General features: G+C 42.6%; 1 protein-coding gene across 1 annotated transcript in view; it reads left to right on the forward strand.

Annotated features, from left to right (window-relative positions):
• The first annotated feature begins 1,679 nt into the window (after positions 1–1,679).
• Positions 1,680–18,594, forward strand: part of yipf3 (Yip1 domain family, member 3) — a 77,691-nt gene continuing 60,776 nt past the window's right edge. The window contains exons 1-6 of the mRNA XM_034185120.1: positions 1,680–1,873; positions 5,156–5,356; positions 5,429–5,535; positions 5,609–5,654; positions 5,978–6,070; positions 7,849–7,980. Coding sequence (XP_034041011.1) covers positions 1,808–1,873; positions 5,156–5,356; positions 5,429–5,535; positions 5,609–5,654; positions 5,978–6,070; positions 7,849–7,980 — 645 coding nt within the window. The 5' untranslated portion in view covers positions 1,680–1,807. The remainder of the gene's footprint in view (positions 1,874–5,155; positions 5,357–5,428; positions 5,536–5,608; positions 5,655–5,977; positions 6,071–7,848; positions 7,981–18,594) is intronic.

Consider the following 18,594-nt stretch of genomic DNA (forward strand, 5'->3'; position numbering starts at 1 on the left):
TTTAGCTTTTCTGTATGTAAATCCCATTTCCTTTAGGCGGTTTCTTATAGTTCGGTCACAGACGTTGACTCCAGTTTCCTCCCATTCGTTCCTCATTTGTTTTGTTGTGCATTTTCGATTTTTGAGACATTTGCTTTAAGTTTTCTGTCTTGATTCTTTGATGTCTTCCTTGGTCTACTAGTATGTTTGCCTTTAACAACCTTCCCATGTTGTTTGTATTTGGTCCAGAGTTTAGACACAGCTGACTGTGAACAACCAACATCTTTTGCAACATTGCGTGATGATTTACCCTCTTTTAAGAGTTTGATAATCCTTTGTTTCAATTGACATCTCTCGTGTTGGAGCCATGATTCATGTCAGTCCACTTGGTGCAACAGCTCTCCAAGGTGTGATCACTCATTTTTAGATGCAGACTAACGAGCAGATCTGATTTGATGCAGGTGTTAGTTTTGGGGATGAAAATTTACAGGGTGATTCCATAATTTATTCCTCAGAATTGAGTGATTCCATATTTTTTTCCTCTGCTTGGTCTAAAAAAGTAACCGTTACTGACTGCCATAAGATTTTTTTCTTGATTTCTTATAGTGTTTCTTAAAGCCAGAAAGTTGCCATTTGAAATGACTTTAGTTTTGTGTCATGTCTGTGATCTGCTTTTTTTCTACAAAATTAAACAACTGAATGAACATCCTCCGAAGCCGGTGATTCCATCATTATTGCCAGGGGTTGTATATGTTGTTGTCATTAAAAGACTAGTAATAATATTACAGTGGAAAAAGCAGCAAGGTAAATGAGCACAGTGGCAAGATATACTTCAGATTTATATTTTAATACATAAGGATTATTTATCCAGGCATGTATGGGTTCGTTAGAGCTTTTAGTCAGCTTGAATACAACTTACAAGGCTTCATTTATAAAAATCCATCGAGAATTATGGTGACAGGAAAAAAAAAAACATCACAGTAAATGAACAGAATGGCATATTTTCTCCAAATTTCCACACTTTACATAAAACATTTTTTTCTACCCAGACATGTATGGGTTCATTAGAAAGAGCAATTAAAGGGCTTTAAAACAAGCCTACTTTTATTAAAATCTGTTAACAAATAGCGACAATAGAGAGAGAAAAGCAGCACAGTTTGTCGTAATTTCTCCAAATTTCTGCATTTTACATAAAGTTTTTTTCCACCCACACATGCATAGGTTCATTGGAAAGAGCTTTCAAATGGCTTTAAAACAAGCCTCTACATAGTGCAAAAAAAGCGGTCAGTTTATTATTGATGATCTGCACATCTCCACCCTTAGTAATGGCGCCGCCCTGTGGTTAGTGACGGTAATAGATTGAGGCGCGCACGAACATTCCAGGTCTATATTTCCATGATCACGATTACGAACGTCCTCTTATTTTCTGGTGGGTGATAACCAGCATTCAGGCACTACCGCCACCTCGTGTGTTGGAGTTTGAACCACAGCTTCAACCCTCTGCCTTGTACAGTTCAGTTCAAACTTCGTCAAAGTTTCTCACAAACTGTCCCTCCGTCTTCACAACCCCTAAATATTTGGACACACGAAATAGAGAGATTTTTTTTTTTTTTTTTACACAAATCATCACTTTTACAGCCATGAAGAAATTTCACGTCTTCTTTTGAAGATTTAACTCGTCAGAGAACAGTGGGCGGGGCTTCACGCGGAACACGTCAGCGTGCTTCCGGGTCTGATCGAGACTCGATGAAAACATTCGATTTCTTTGAGCGTTTGTTTTGTCAGACGGAAAATTAACAAGAATAAAGCTGCTGCTGTCGCGGAGAAAATGTCTGCAGCCTCCGGGAACACCCACACGGAACCGTGGGGAAGCTTTGACGACAACCTCATTCAGGTGAGCTAGCAGGCTAATAGCATTGTTTGAAACATAAATAAATATAATATAAAGTTACAATATGATGATTAGCCTGCAGAACGAACGTTTACTAGTCTGTACAAATTCTGATAATATGTATATGTCGCGGACATGACAGCATCTCACCGTGCTATTTAGGTCTTTCTGACTTTGTTTTTTTTAAATTTATTTGAGTAAATGCTTCGGTGGAACATGAACAAGGATAAAACCTTTCAGCTTCTTTTTAAGCATTTTTCCTTTTTGCCTACAGTATGGCCAAATTATCATATCTCAATATTGTCATATCAATATGATATAAAATATGACTGGGAATTGACACAAAGTGCAGCAACAGTGAAAATGAAACATTCTTAAACAAAACAGTACAGACCTTTTTTAAAGTCCCGCAACACGGAGCCATAATGCAACTGAATGTCCTTTAATTGTGTATTGTTGTATTGTGTATTTGGATGTTATCTAGCTGAAGAAGTCTGGATGGTGTAGCCCTTCTACTTAAAGTGTGAAGCCACATTATGTGTGACGCAGACATTTACCAGTAATGGATCACTTTGCCCGGTTCTGGATCATGACACTCTGTGTCACTTTGGGTTCATTCCTGGCATCTGGCTGGAGCCCTTCTAATGCAGAATGATACACACTGTGCCAGAGAATGTGTTTTGGACACAAAATGATAGAAATTATACTTATTAAATGAGAATTTACTTAGTTTCAAAAGGCGCTGTTATACGTTTTTATGAGCAAAAAATGAAGTGTGGAGGTGAGATTTCTCCCAAATTAAAAAGTAAAAGCCCCCACATTCATGCCCATTCGTGATGTTGAGATGACCCCCAAAGTACACATGGGTCACAAGTACTGACACGAGGCTGCTGCTTCAGTGATCCACAACCGGCAGATTTTCGCGTCAGAGATAAATGCGCACAGCAATTAAACAGCAAGACATAACACACTGACATTTTCTACCAAAGTAAGTAAGTATTTTCCCACTCTAGAACCAAAAACACCGAACGGCTAACTCACCTTTGCTACGTTTTAGAGATCGTTACTTTCAAACTTGCAGGAATGAGTGAGTCAGAAAAAGCGCGCACACCGCAGACACCGGGATGATCTTCTTATGGCCTCGGACAGTGGACTCATCTCTGTGCTTGTTCTGTTAGACCTCAGTGCTGCTTTTGATACTGTTGACCATAAAATTTTATTACAGAGATTACAGCATGCCATAGGTATTAAAGGCACTGCGCTGCGGTGGTTTGAATCATATTTGTCTAATAGATTACAATTTGTTCATGTAAATGGGGAATCTTCTTCACAGACTAAAGTTAATTATGGAGTTCCACAAGGTTCTGTGCTAGGACCAATTTTATTCACTTTATACATGCTTCCCTTAGGCAGTATTATTAGACGGTATTGCTTAAATTTTCATTGTTACGCAGATGATACCCAGCTTCATCTATCCATGAAGCCAGAGGACACACACCAATTAGCTAAACTGCAGGATTGTCTTACAGACATAAAGACATGGATGACCTCTAATTTCCTGCTTTTAAACTCAGATAAAACTGAAGTTATTGTACTTGGCCCCACAAATCTTAGAAACATGGTGTCTAACCAGATCCTTACTCTGGATGGCATTACCCTGACCTCTAGTAATACTGTGAGAAATCTTGGAGTCATTTTTGATCAGGATATGTCATTCAAAGCGCATATTAAACAAATATGTAGGACTGCTTTTTTGCATTTACGCAATATCTCTAAAATCAGAAAGGTCTTGTCTCAGAGTGATGCTGAAAAACTAATTCATGCATTTATTTCCTCTAGGCTGGACTATTGTAATTCATTATTATCAGGTTGTCCTAAAAGTTCCCTAAAAAGCCTTCAGTTAATTCAAAATGCTGCAGCTAGAGTACTGACGGGGACTAGAAGGAGAGAGCATATCTCACCCATATTGGCCTCTCTTCATTGGCTTCCTGTTAATTCTAGAATAGAATTTAAAATTCTTCTTCTTACTTATAAGGTTTTGAATAATCAGGTCCCATCTTATCTTAGGGACCTCGTAGTACCATATCACGGTGGTGCAAAAATTACAGCAGTGATCCGGAACTGGGCAAGTGACAGTAATAATACCACACTCATTTTGCACTCATCATAAGGTTAGGATACTGTGCCCTCCAAAAGTATTGGAACACTTGGTATTTCACACATATTATGTTAGAAAGATTAAAAAGAAAATAAGATTATAAAATCAAACCTTCACTGTGCCTTGTGAGAGAATCACTATGGTGACCGCTCCAAGATGGCGGCCGCATTTCTTAAACCTTAGCAACCAATGCGGCATCTACTCCTCTTTATAATGTCTATGTTCATCTACTGTCAGTTTGTGGCTTTTTACGACACTGGGGCTGAACTTTGTGCCATTTCTGGTTTGTGCCTTCATCTACTATAGAGCGAGCTTCATGCCGTTGTGTGGTGAAAGTTGTATTAGCCTGCAAAACCAGCATTAACTAGCCTGACTAGTCTGTAGAAATATGTTTGTCTTCAGATGGGAACCCCTGCTGGTTCTTCACTTCAAGAGCTCCTTTAGATGGAAGCTTCAGTGAGATGACTGTATTCTGAGTGACTGTCTCTACAGGTTCAATTCTTTCAGCACATACAGATACACTCCTAATAGCCGAGTCCACAAAGTCAGTGAAAGCCTGGATCTTAGTCTGGATCCAATAGCGACACAAACCCAGACACTCTGATTCCTCACTCAGCTTCTTGAGTGTTGCACTCCGGGCCACTGTTGACCTTGTAAAGGTCACAGCAGTGTCCCCAAAGTCCTGTCAGTAAACATTTCCTCACCAACAGAGACCTGATCCACTGGGTCCCACAATGCAACCAAACACCCAGTCTATGCAAGTGCTGAACAGTATAGGAACCAGAACACATCCCTGAGGAACACCAGTGTTCACTGGGAAAAATTCAGAGGATCTGCCTCCAGTCTGCAAAGCACTCAGTGTGTATGTATGAGCTGTGATGCCCAAAAGCCTCCTGGGGGTCCCACGTGTTCTTAGGATGTCCCAGAGAATGTTCCAATTAGCTGAATGCAGTGCTTTGCAAAAATCAGTGTAGTGTGAAAAGGAGTGCTGCTGATATTTACACTTGTGTTCAGTGTGTCCATGGCAATAAAAAGCTGAAAACGTGATCTGGACTGTAGCTATAAAGATCCTGCTTCAGACCTGACCAATTACATAATAATAATAATTACTTGGGTTTCTTGTGCAGGGGTCTGGCTCAGCCGTCATTGACATGGAGAACTTGGATGATACGTCAGGCTCCAGCTTTGAGGACATGGGGGAGATGCACCAACGTATGAAGGAGGAAGAGGAGGTGGCAGCAGAGGCGGCAGCCACTGAGGAAGACGATGGGGAGTTCTTGGGCATGAAGGGGTTGAAGGGACAGCTGGGCCGGCAGGTGGCCGACGAGGTAAGTCCATCGTTGTCAAAGTTGCAGTTGTTGGTGTTGCTCAGGTGTGACATGTCCTTTGTGGGGATGCAGGTGTGGCAGGCGGGGAAACGTCAGGCGTCCAGAGCCTTCAACCTGTACGCCAATATAGACATACTACGGCCGTACTTTGACGTGGAGCCGCTGCAGGTCCGCAACAGGTAAGAACAGTGACACCTTTCCCTGCCATGGATACCAGCTGACTGTAACCGGGACCTGTTTGTGTCCATCCAGGCTGATCGAGTCACTGATCCCTGTCCGCTTGGTCAGCTTCCCTCAGGTTTGTTTTTTGGACTGTCGTCTGACATCACTTAGAATGATTTATTTTTGGACATTAAACTAGATTAAAGATCAAAGTTCAGACTCTGTAAAGTCCAGCTCTCAGGATCATGTCGGGCCTTTTAAAGTCTGCTGGAAGACTTTGAGTTTCTCTGGTTGATCTGACTGTGAGCCTGTGTTTCTTCCTGATAACCTACTCCAGGCCAGAACCAGGTGGGGTCTCTGAGTACAGATTTGGGAAGGGGTTTAGAATGTAGCAGGACCAGATGTGCGCTCTCAAGGCTCTTTCCTGTCCACTCAGGTCTGTCCTCATTTTTTGTGCAGAAGATCGCCGGTGAGTTGTACGGGCCCCTGATGCTGGTGTTCACCATGGTCGCCATTCTGCTCCACGGCATGAAGACATCTGAGACCGTCATCGTAAGACATCAGACTGTTCCATGTGCACATGCTGATCAATCCTTGATAACTGATCACTGTTAAAGAAGACAAAGTCCTCCTTTGTCCCACTTTATCCTGATTAGAAACAGAAAAACTGTCCAAGAGACAGTGATCTGTCCAAATGGGATCAGTACAATTTGTCATTTAATTTTCTTATTCAGTACTTCAGGGGGCTTCAGTACTTGAAGCCTCATTAAACCTGTACTGACATCTGCTGGTCAAAATAGTGTATAGCACACAGTGGAGGCCACAGCAGTACAGAAGTAGACATTGATCATTATTAGGTGGATGATTGATCGAACACAAAGCGGTTTTCACCTCAAGTCATTTATGGTTCCAGTTTAGTTGGATAAATTGAATTTAATTAATGTGGACGTTGTGCCGCTCGTGTCATCTTATCCACTGATGGAGGTGTTGGTGATTTTTCTTGCCTCCCGGTAGTTTAATGTGGGACACAGACTCAGAAGACTCAAAGACTGACAGGAAACGGACTTCAGTTTTAGATGTTGTATTAAAAGATGCCTTCACTGAACAGAGTTGCTACAACAGCTTTCGAGGTGCCCTCACCCAGCGCTCTACCCTCGTCTTCCGCCTGCTCTCGACCTTGCACCCAGATGGGCGGGCCATTGCCCTGCGCTTGGATCAGTAACTTACGTGATTGGTTGAAAAATGTTGCATTATCCCGCGTTCACACCGGGCACGATCAGACGCTACAAATTCTCGGGGGTCGCGTGGCGACGGACGCGCCTCCTTCGCCCGGTGTGTCGCTAAATTCGCCCCGGTGTGTCATCAAATAGGAGGAGCTTCCATTCTGCTCGCCGGCTCCAGTTGTCAGTCAAGTTAACACCTTGATCACACGGAGCGAGTTGTTGTGGAAAGCTGACAAATGTCATGAGACGTTCCCAGTTCAGGGAGTATCATTGTTTGCTGCAGGAGCTGCATCTGGATGACAGCTGCTTTCAGAGGTCCTTCCGCCTCTGCAGGTTAGGGTTTGAGGACCTCCTGTCCCGTTCACGCGCGCACATGTAAATATAAAAAAAAAAACCTCTGCTGCTTGCTGTGGGGCTGCAGCTCGCTGTTCTCCCCAAAAAACTCTGTCATAATTGTGTTTAGAAACCAGTCACCATTTGTTTTATTATACATCTGTGTAGTTAATTAATAAAATATTCTCCACAGATGAGTTGCTCGCGCATGCACGTAAAAGAAGAAAAGGAAAAAAACTCAGCTCCCCCTGCTGCAGGGCTGCTGCTCGCTCCAGTAACTCTGTCATAATTGTGTTTAGAAACCAGTCACCATTTGCTTTTTATACATCTGTGTAGTTAATAAGTAAAATGATCTCCATGGACGATTCGCTCGCGCGCGCATGCACGTACAATAAAAAGAAAAAGAAACTCCACTCCCCCTGCTGTGGGGCTGCTGCTCGCTGCTGCTGTCGCGCACGTCGTGCCCTGTGTGAACACGGCATTACACATTTATATGCGGTGACTGCTCGTGTTGCATATTGGAAATGGTAAGTATCAAATCAAAACTGTGTTTTGTCTGCAAAGAACGGTATGCATCATGGCGCCTCAGAGGAGATATGAAGGTATCAAACAGACTGAGGACATGAGACATACTGTCCAACAGAGGTCAAATTCTTGTTTTTTTTAGGACAACTAAAAATGCATGTAAGTCAAAATGTTAAACTGGAAGCCTGAAGCAGCATGTGTCTAATATTTTGTGATGGTGAAATCATGTATGTGTGTGCCTGTGCACAGAGGGAGGGCACGCTGATGGGCACGGCTATAGGAACCTGTTTTGGCTATTGGCTCGGTGTTTCCTCCTTCATCTACTTCTTGTCTTACCTGGTCAATGCTCAGATCACCATGCTGCAGACGCTGTCCCTGCTGGTCAGTAACAGTACTGCTCCCTACACTACATACAGTTGTCTTCATAAGTTTACTTACTCTGGCAGAATTTTAGATTTCTTTGGCCATTTTTTAGAGAATATGAATGATAACACAAAACAACTGCATTTACTCTTTTAAACAACAGTGACAACAGAAATGACCCAAATGACCCTGATCAAAAGTTTACATGCCTTTGGTCTTCTTACCGTGTGTTGCCCCCTTTAACATCAGTGACAGCTTGGAGTCTTTTGAGGCTCTTTATTTCTCAGATGGTAAAACCTTGTTGATTCCTCTCCAAATGTAACGTTTATGGTTGTAGCTGAAAAGGTCAATTTTGGTCTCATCTCTCCAAATCACTTTGTTCTCTGCGCTGTTTGGCGTACTGTAAGCAGGTTACTTTGTGGCATTTGCGTAATAATGGTTTTCTTCTGGCGACTCGACCATGCAGCGCATTTTTCATCTAGTGCCTCCTTATTGTGCATCCTGAAACAGCCACTACACTTCTTGTCAGAGAGTCCTGTATTTCAGCTGAAGTTATTTGTGATTTTTTTTTTTTGCATCCTGACACAAAGTTGAGAGAGTTTGTCCTGCAGCAGGGCCGGGATGATCATATTGAAAGCAGAGCTGAACTCCACAAACAGAATCCTGGCGTAGCTTCCTGGGGAGTCCAGATGCTGGAGGATGAGGTGGAAGGCCGTGTTGACAGCGTCGTCTAACGACCTGTTGGCTCTGTAGGTAAACTGCAGGGGATCCAGGTCAGGGTCAGAGATGGCATTAAGGTGTGTAAGGACAAGGCGCTTGAAGTTCTTCTTTACCCCAGAGGTCTGGGCGACAGGTCTGTAGTCGTTAAGTCCTGAAGTTCTTTGTTTTTTGGAGATGGGGATGATGGTGGAGGCTTTGAAGCATGCTGGCACCTGGTATGTCTCCAGTGAGGTGTTGAAGATGTCTGTGAACACCAGGGCCAGGTGGTCTGCACAGTTCTTCAACATGGATGGGGAAACAGTCGGGTACGGCTGCTTCGCGTGGGTCCTGTTTCTTGAAGAATCTGTTGACATCTCTCTCGTGAATGGAGAGCTGGGTGGTGATGGGGTTGGAGGTGCTGGTGGGTTGGAGCTGGTGGTTGTCATTGTGGATGGTAGTAGGACTGTCCCATTGTCTTTCAAATCTGCAGTAAAACTCATAATTGGTTTGCTAAATGAGGGTCCTTGGCAGAGTGGGGGAGGTTTGGTTTGTAGGTGGAGTTTTGTCTGAGACTTTTCCAGACAGAAGTGGAGTCGCTGGCTGAGAACTGAAGTTGGAGTTTCTCAGAGTACAGCTGCTTAGGCTTAGTAGAGATGCGTCAAGCAACCCAGTCCAGTTGAAGATTCAAGCTTCTCTACTATGGAAACCACCTGGACAACTGAGAGCCTACACAGAAACAAAGCTGCTTAGGCTCCTTGACCGCCTTCCCAAACGTGTACTTTGACTCTTTAAACCTGACCTTGTCCCCGCTCTTGAAAGCCTCCTCCTGCAGCCTCAACAGTCTGAGTTTAGGACTGAACCAGGGTTTGTCATTGTTATACCTCACCATGGTTCGTGATGGAATGCAGCAGTCCTCACAGAAGGTGATATATGAAGTCACACATCTGTGTACTCATTCAGATTGTTGGTGGTAGTCTTCAACACATCCCAGTTCATTTTTTTTCTAAACATGCCTGTAGAACCTCCACAGCCTCACTGCTCCACAGTTTAGATGTCCTCACTGCAGGTTTGCAGAGTTTTAGTTTCTGCCTGTAGGTAGGAATCAGGTGGACCATGGCCTGGTCAGAGTGGCCCAGACCAGCGCGGGGCACGGCACGACAAGCATTGTTCATAGTTATATAACAGTGTTACAGAATTCTGTCCTCTTTGGTCGGACCCTTAATAAGCTGTCTAAATTTGGGGAGTTCATGGGAGAGGTTACCTTCGTTGAAGTCACCCAGGACAATAAAGCCTGGGTCCCACCGAATAATGAAGGAAGAATAATGAGCCACGTATGGGTGTGTCAGCGATTATTCGAAGAATGACCCACGTTTTCATCTGTCACTTATCCGCTATGAAGGTGCCTCTATGTGCCTCTCTGTACCCCACATGTGCCACCTACCAGCTTCTAGTGAGCCACGACCGACCGGTCATTAGAGCCTCGAATGGCTCACATCAGCCACACTAAGCCACATAGTGCCGTGATATCGCCATAACGCCATGTTGGCGCACATTTAGGCATGGGTTTGGTCCAAACCTCCAGCCCTCCCACACCTAGTCCCTTTAAAATGTGGGTTTTCAATTCACAGATTCACAGCAGCATTTAAAGATGTCACATTTTTTAAACGCAGTCCAAAAATACAACCCCTGGCAATAATTATGGAATCACCGGCCCCAGAAGATGTTCATTCAGTTGTTTAATTTTGTAGAAAAAAGCAGATCACAGACATGACACAAAACTGAAGTCATTTCAAATGGCAACTTTCTGGCTTTAAGAAACACTATAAGAAATCAGGAAAAAAAATTGTGGCAGTCAGTAATGGTTACTTTTTTAGACCAAGCAGAGGAAAAAAATATGGACTCACTCAATTCTTAGGAATAAATTATGGAATCACCCTGTAAATTTTCATCCCCAAAACTAACACCTGCATCATATCAGATCTGCTCGTTAGTCTGCATCTAAAAAGGAGTGATCACACCTTGGAGAGCTGTTGCACCAAGTGGACTGACATGAATCATGGCTCCAACACGAGAGATGTCAATTGAAACAAAGGAGAGGATTATCAAACTCTTAAAAGAGGGTAAATCATCATGCAATGTTGCAAAAGATGTTGGTTCACAGTCAGCTGTGTCTAAACTCTGGACCAAATACAAACAACATGGGAAGGTTGTTAAAGGCAAACATACTGGTAGACCAAGGAAGACATCAAAGCATCAAGACAGAAAACTTAAAGTAATATGTCTCAAAAATCGAAAATGCACAACAAAACAAATGAGGAACGAATGGGAGGAAACTGGAGTCGACGTCTGTGACCGAGCTGTAAGAAACCGCCTAAAGGAAATGGGATTTACATACAGAAAAGCTAAACGAAAGCCATCATTAACACCTAAACAGAAAAAAAACAAGGTTACAATGGGCTAAGGAAAAGCAATCATGGACTGTGGATGACTGGATGAAAGTCATATTCAGTGATTAATCTCGAATCTGCATTGGGCAAGGTGATGATGCTGGAACTTTTGTTTGGTGCTGTTCCAATGAGATTTATAAAGATGACTGCCTGAAGAGAACATGTAAATTTCCACAGTCATTGATGATATGGGGCTGCATGTCAGGTAAAGGCACTGGGGAGATGGCTGTCATTACATCATCAATGAATGCACAAGTTTACGTTGATATTTTGGACACTTTTCTTATCCCATCAATTGAAAGGATGTTTGGGGATGATGAAATCATTTTTCGAGATGATAATGCATCTTGCCATAGAGCAAAAACTGTGCAAACATTCCTTGCAAGAAGACACATAGGGTCAATGTCATGGCCTGCAAATAGTCCGGATCTTAATCCAATTGAAAATCGTTGGTGGAAGTTGAAGAAAATGGTCCATGACAAGGCTTCAACCTGCAAAGCTGATCTGGCAACAGCAATCAGAGAAAGTTGGAGCCAGATTGATGAAGAGTACTGTTTGTCACTCATTAAGTCCATGCCTCAGAGACTGCAAGCTGTTATAAAAGCCAGAGGTAGTGCAACAAAATACTAGTGATGTGTTGGAGCGTTCTTTTGTTTTTCATGATTCCATAATTTATTCCTCAGAATTGAGTGAGTCCATATTTTTTCCCTCTGCTTGGTCTAAAAAAGTAACCGTTACTGACTGCCACAATTTTTTTTTTCCTGATTTCTTATAGTGTTTCTTAAAGCAGAAAGTTGCCATTTGAAATGACTTTAGTTTTGTGTCATGTCTGTGATCTGCTTTTTTTCTACAAAATTAAACAACTGAATGAACGTCCTCCGAGGCCGGTGATTCCATCATTTTTTGCCAGGGGTTGTAGATGCTCCAGCACAGGTCCACAGTTGTGTGCTGTGCGCCAGGCTGCTGTCCACCTGTAATGCACCAGACCAGCTAGAACCGAACCACAGGTTCCCGGAGAGCCGCCTCTGTGCTCTTCGCTGGCTCTGCGGCTCACTGGCTTTTCTTCAGCGGCTTTAAACACACAAAACTTTGTTTGTCCGTTTATTTCTGCAAAATCGCTCTTTTGCGCGCGCGCTGCTGTTGTCCTTTCATGGACAGCCACCTCTGTGCTCTTTCTAACTGGCTTCCTTTCCATCCGTGGCTTGCTGGCTTTATTTTTCCCCAGGCTTTAAACACAGTCATTTTTACACTGTGATCACTTTTAACTTTGTGTTCGTCCGTTTATTTCTGCAAAATCACTCTTTTGCGCGTGGTGCCGTTCTGCATACAGAATGAGGTGCCCGCTTTAATTCTATACACCTGTGGATTACTTTCAATATATATACGAGGTCTGTTTAAAAAAGTAACGGACCTTTTTATTTTTTGCAAAAACTATATGGATTTGAATCGTGTGATTGCATCAGCCAAGCTTGAACCTTCGTGCGCATGCGTGAGTTTTTTCACGCCTGTCGGTTGCGTCATTCGCCTGTGAGCACGCCTTGTGGGAGGAGTGATCCAGCCCCCTCGTCGGATTTTCATTGTCAGGAAATTGGCTGATCGACTGCCGCTTTGCTTCATCAAAATTTTTTCAGAAAGTGTGAGAGACAGCCAAGTGGAAATCATTTGGAAAATTCAGATGGCTTTCAGTGAAGATCTTATGGGGATCACACAGATTAAGGACAATTACAACTGGATTAAAAACGGCCCACAGCGGCGGATGGCACGCCGCGCACCGAGCAGCGATTGCCAGGCTCAAATGACCAGATCATTTCCAAAGTGAACGCTTTGTTGATCCGGGACGTCGTCTGACTACCAGAGAAATGGCAAGACAGCTGGACATAGCACTTTTTCGGCACATTCCACTGTTACAGGAGTTTTTGTAATGGAAAGAGGAGCGGAGAAATTCGCCGCGGAGCTGCTCATGGCGCGGGACGAAAGCACCTCCGTGTTGGTCTTTAATCCAGTTGTAATTGTCCTTAATCTGTGTGATCCCCATAAGATCTTCACCGAAAGCCATCTGAATTTTCCAAATGGTTTCCACCTGGCTGTCTCTCACACATTCTAAAAAATTTTTTGATGAAGCAAAGTGGCAGTCGATCAACCAATTTCCTGACAATGAAAATCCGACGAGGGGGCTGGACCACTCCTCCCACAAGGCGTGCTCACAGGCGAATGACGCAACCGACAGGCGTGAAAAAACTCACGCATGCGCACAAAGGTTCAAGCTTGGCTGATGCAATCACACATGATTCAAATCCATATAGTTTTTGCAAAAAATAAAAAGGTCTGTTACTTTTCTAACAGACCTCGTACACACAGTGAGGAAAATAAGTATTTGAACACCCTGCGGTTTTGCAAGTTCTCCCACTTAGAAATCATGGAGGGGTCTGAAATTTTCATCTTAGGTGCATGTCCACTGTGAGAGAGACATAATCTAAAAAAAATCCGGAAATCACAATGTATGATTTTTTTAAATAATTTATTTGTATGTTACTGCTGCAAATAAGTATTTGAACACCTACCAACCAGCAAGAATTCTGTCTCTCACAGACCTGTTAATTTTTCTTTAAGAAGCCCTCTTATTCTGCACTCTTTACCTGTATTAATTGCACCTGTTTGAACTTGTTACCTGTATTAAAGACACCTGTTCACACACTCAATCAATCACACTTATGATTATTTATTAGAAAGTGGGAGAAACACAAGACAACTGTCAATCTCCCTCGGTCTGGGATTCCATGCAAGATCTCAATTTGTGGGGTAAGGATGATTCTGAGAAAGCTCAGTACTAGACAGGAGGACCTGGTAAATGACCTGAAGAGAGCTGGGACCACAGTCACAAAGATTACATTAGTAACACATGATGCTGTTATGGTTTAAAATCCTGCAGGGCAGCAAGGTCCCCCTGCTCAAGCCAGCACATGCCCAGGCCCGTTTGAAGTTCACCAGTGAGCATCTGGATGATCCAGAGGAGGCATGGGAGAAGGTCATGTGGTCAGATGAGACCAGAATAGAGCTTTTTGGAATCAACTCCACTTACCATGTATAGAGGATGAGAACAACCCCAAGAAAACCATCCCAACCGTGAAGCATGGGGGTGGAAACATACTCTGGGGGTGCTCTTCTGCAAAGGGAACAGGACGACTGCACCGTATTGAAGGGAGGATGGATGGGGTCATGTATTGTGAGATTTTGGCAAACAGCCTCCTTCCCTAAGTAAGAGCATTGAAGATGGGTCATGGCTGGGTTTTCCAGCATGACAATGACCCCAAACACACAGCCAGGGCAACTAAGGAGGGGCTCCATAAGAAGCATTTCAAGGTCCTGGAGTGGCCTGGCCAGTCTGCAGACCTGAACTCAATAGAAAATCTTTGGAGGGAGCTGAAACTCCAAACCTGAAAGATCTAGAGAAGATCTGTATGGAGGAGTGGACCAAAATCCCTGCTGCAGTGTGTGAAAACCTGCTGAAAAACTACAGGAAACGTTTGACCTCTGTAATTGCAAACAAAAGCTACTGTACCAAATATTAACATTGATTTTCACAGGTGTTCAAATGCTTATTTGCAGCAGTAACATACAAATAAATTATTTAAAACAATCATACATTGTGATTTCCGGATTTTTTTTTTTTTTTTTTTACATTATGTCTCTCACAGTGGACATGTAGCTAAGATGAAAATTTCAGACCCCTCCATGATTTCTAAGTGGGAGAACTTGCAAAATCGCAGGGTGTTCAAATACTTACTTTCCTCACTGTCTGTGTGTATATATGTGTGTGTGTATATATATATATATATATATATATGTATGTATATATATATATTTGGCAGGGGTGGTGGCCAAATGGTTTATGCGCTTGGTTTCAGTGCAGAAGGTTCCGGGTTCAAATCCCACCCCTTCCACATTTCTCCATGTAGTGTGGAGTTGCGTCAGGAAGGGCATCCGGCGTAAAACCTGTGCCAATTCAACATGCAGACCCACCTTGGATTTGCAGTGGCGACCCTGAGTGCAAACAAGGGAGCAGCTGAAGGGACTTACTTTATATATATATATATATATATATATATATATATATATATATATATATATATATATTTCTTCAGCAGCAAGTCACCGTGATACAACTTTTAACTTTGTGTTATGTCTTCAAAATCGGTCTTTTGCGCACTCTCCTTCTGTGTTGGTGTACAGCTTCTGCTCTGCTTTTAGCAGCTTCACTGGAGTTATTTCTTCCGTGGCTACACATCCACTTTCACGCAGTCACCCAAATTTGAACTTTATGTTCATCCAATATTGACTGAAAAATCACTCTTTTGTGAGCTGGCGTTCTGCCTAAATGCTCAAGTGAAGCATGATGATGAGTCACTATGTCAGTGTGCAGTGCGCACACACAGCAGAGCTCATGTGATCCATTAACGAGATACTAAATCAACATACTTTTAGATACAACAGACATCAACGTACAACATCCATACTTTTACAACTTGGAACTGTTTTATCAAGCTATAAAAAGCATTAAAAATAGTTACCTTAAGCTGTTCCATATGGAGCAGGAAAGAGAGGGAAAAAAGTGTCCAGATGAAACAGTCCTCTGTGATTCCAGAAGTGATTAGAGGTGTTTTCAACATCCAAGGTTTGACAGAAAATGATTAATCCGCTACAAAATAATTATTTTATATAGAGTCCAGCGCACAGAGCAGGTGGAATTGTGGGTACAAGAGGAGAGCTGCTCTAAAAACAGCCTCTCAGGTCCTGCGTAGCTGCCAGGCACACGGATAATGGGCTTTTAGCAGCCTTGTAAGCACCACATAAATGCCTCTAAGCCGTTGCAGTAACTCATACACAAACTGCGCCACGGTGTTGTTGCTAAATTTTGAACTTCTTGAAATTAGCGCCACGCTCAGAGAGGAGCCTCGTTAACTGAAGATAATGCCTCTAAGAGCCACTCAGAGCCATGAAACTCCCACGATAGTTGAAAAAACCCTCTGGTAGCAAAGAAAACATGCTGCATGGCTCCTTCTTCATCCTTCGTTATTCGGTGGGACCTGGGCTTAAATAAAGAGTCCAGGTTGGTCAGCGAGCGTGCGTTGTGCCTCGTGCACGTTAGCCAGCTGCGGGATATAAACACCGACCAGAATGAATAAGGTGAACTCATGGGGTGAGTAGAACCGTTTGCATTTAATAAAAAAAAGTTCCCAGATCAGTAGAGTAGTGCTGTTGGATCAGTGTCTCGTTGTTGCAGATTCCACTACCCTTCGTTTTGCCAGAGAGTGCTGCATCTCGGTCCGCTCTGAAGAGTTGGAAGCCTGCCAGCTTCCAAGTCAAAGTCGGCTTTATTGTCAATTCTTCACATGTATTAGACATACAAGGAATCAAAATTTCGTTTCTCACCTTCCCTCTGTGATGACGGGACAACACATTTCGACAATAAGGACAAGTATTTAGTATTTACAGTGTAGTGTTTGAGGTAATAGTAAAAGTGGAAACCATTAGTGCAAACCATTCCGTATTTGTAGCAGCAGCAGATTTTTGTTAAGACACTGTGCAAGTGGTGTGATGGTGATAAAGTGAAACAGTGCAGGACATTATCATGGGCAACAGATATTTTTTATTTATATATATATATATATATATATATATATATATATATATATATATATATATATATAATACACACAGTGGTGTGCACAGTTCCGTTAACAGATAATTATCGAAGATAATGTTTTCATTATCGGATTATCTTTTTAGATAACTTTAAAAACCATTATTGGACTAATTATCTTCCGATAAATTTTATACCGATAACATAGTAAACAAAGCTGAACAGCGGCAAACATTTTTTAAATTTTAAATCAGTTGAGCACCTACCTGTTAAAAGTTTACTCTGCAAACAGAAGAGAGCTGCTCGCAGGAGAAACTGCTCTATCTGCAGGCAAAGGAGAACTGGTCACAAAAAAAAGAAAAATCATTTCCTTTAACACCATACTGATACACAGCCAATATCACCCAAGTCATCCAGAGGCATACATTTTTAACTTAATTTAATTAATTTAATTTAATCAGCTTATAATGCGCCAAATCACAGCAAAAGCCGTCTCAAGGCGCCTTACTTAAAACAGGTCAACATAAAATTGAATAAATAATTAAAAATGAATAAAAAATTCAAATATATAAATAAAAACAGAAGTAAAAGAATAAAACAAATAAAAATAAAATCTATCCATAAGAAAGAGAATAAAAATAGGTTTTGAGTCTTGACTTAAAAATGTCCACAGACTCAGACTGCCTCACGGTCGCAGGAAGACTGTTCCACAGGGTGGGTGCACGATACGAAAAGGCTCTTTGACCTGCTGACTTCTTCACCCTGGGAACATAGAGAAGTCCCGCATCCTGCGACCGCAAAGCCTGGGCCGGCACGTAGAGTTCCGCCAGATCACCCAAATAAGATGGTGCCAGTCCATGAACAACCTTATAAGTCAATAACAAAACCTTAAAATCTGCTCTCACAGAGACAGGGAGCCAGTGCAAAGATGCCAAGATGGGTGTGATATGTTCAGACCTTCTGCTATGTGTCATAAGTCTGGCTGCAGCGTTCTGAACCAGCTGAAGACCCCTAATGCTGGACTGTGTTAACCCTGAAAATAAAACATTACAATAATCTAGTCTCGAAGAAACAAAAGCATGAATCAGGGTCTCAGCATCAGCCATGGACAGGATGGGGCGGATCCTCGCTATATTTGTCAGATGGCAAAAAGCAGTCCTAGTAACATCCCTGATGTGGAGGTCAAAAGACAACGTGGGATCAAAAATTACCCCAAGGTTCCTCATTTTGTCCGTATGATGTATGACACAGGAACCCAGGCTGAGCGCCAGCTGGTCAAACTGATGCCGATGTCTCTCTGGACCAAGAACCATCATTTCAGTCTTATCAGAGTTTAAAAGTAGGAAGTTACTAGACATCCAGCTTCTCACTGATAGAAGACAGTCCTCCAGGGATTCTATGTGAGTGAGATTTTTCGCAGTTATCGGCATGTACAACTGAGTATCATCAGCATAACAATGAAAGGCAATCCCAAAACTCTGCAGTATACGCCCAAGGGGTGCCACATACAGGGAGAAAAGCAAGGGGCCTAAAACAGAACCCTGTGGAACCCCAAATCTCATGTCAGCAAGGTCAGAGGTAGTGCCATTATAAAAGACACATTGAGAACGACTGGACAGATATGACGTCAACCAGGCAAGGGCACTTCCAGTAATCCCAAAAAAGGTCTCCAACCTATTGAGCAAAATATGATGATCCACGGTATCAAAGGCAGCACTGAGATCTAACAACACCAAAACCGTAGTGGTGTCTGAGTCCATTGCTCTCAGAAGATCATTCACAACTTTAGTGAGCGCTGTCTCTGTGGAGTGATATTTCCTAAAAGCAGACTGCAGTGGCTCAAAA

This window comes from Thalassophryne amazonica, chromosome 13 (assembly GCF_902500255.1).
Source record: "Thalassophryne amazonica chromosome 13, fThaAma1.1, whole genome shotgun sequence".
NCBI classification, from domain to species: Eukaryota; Metazoa; Chordata; class Actinopteri; order Batrachoidiformes; family Batrachoididae; genus Thalassophryne; species Thalassophryne amazonica.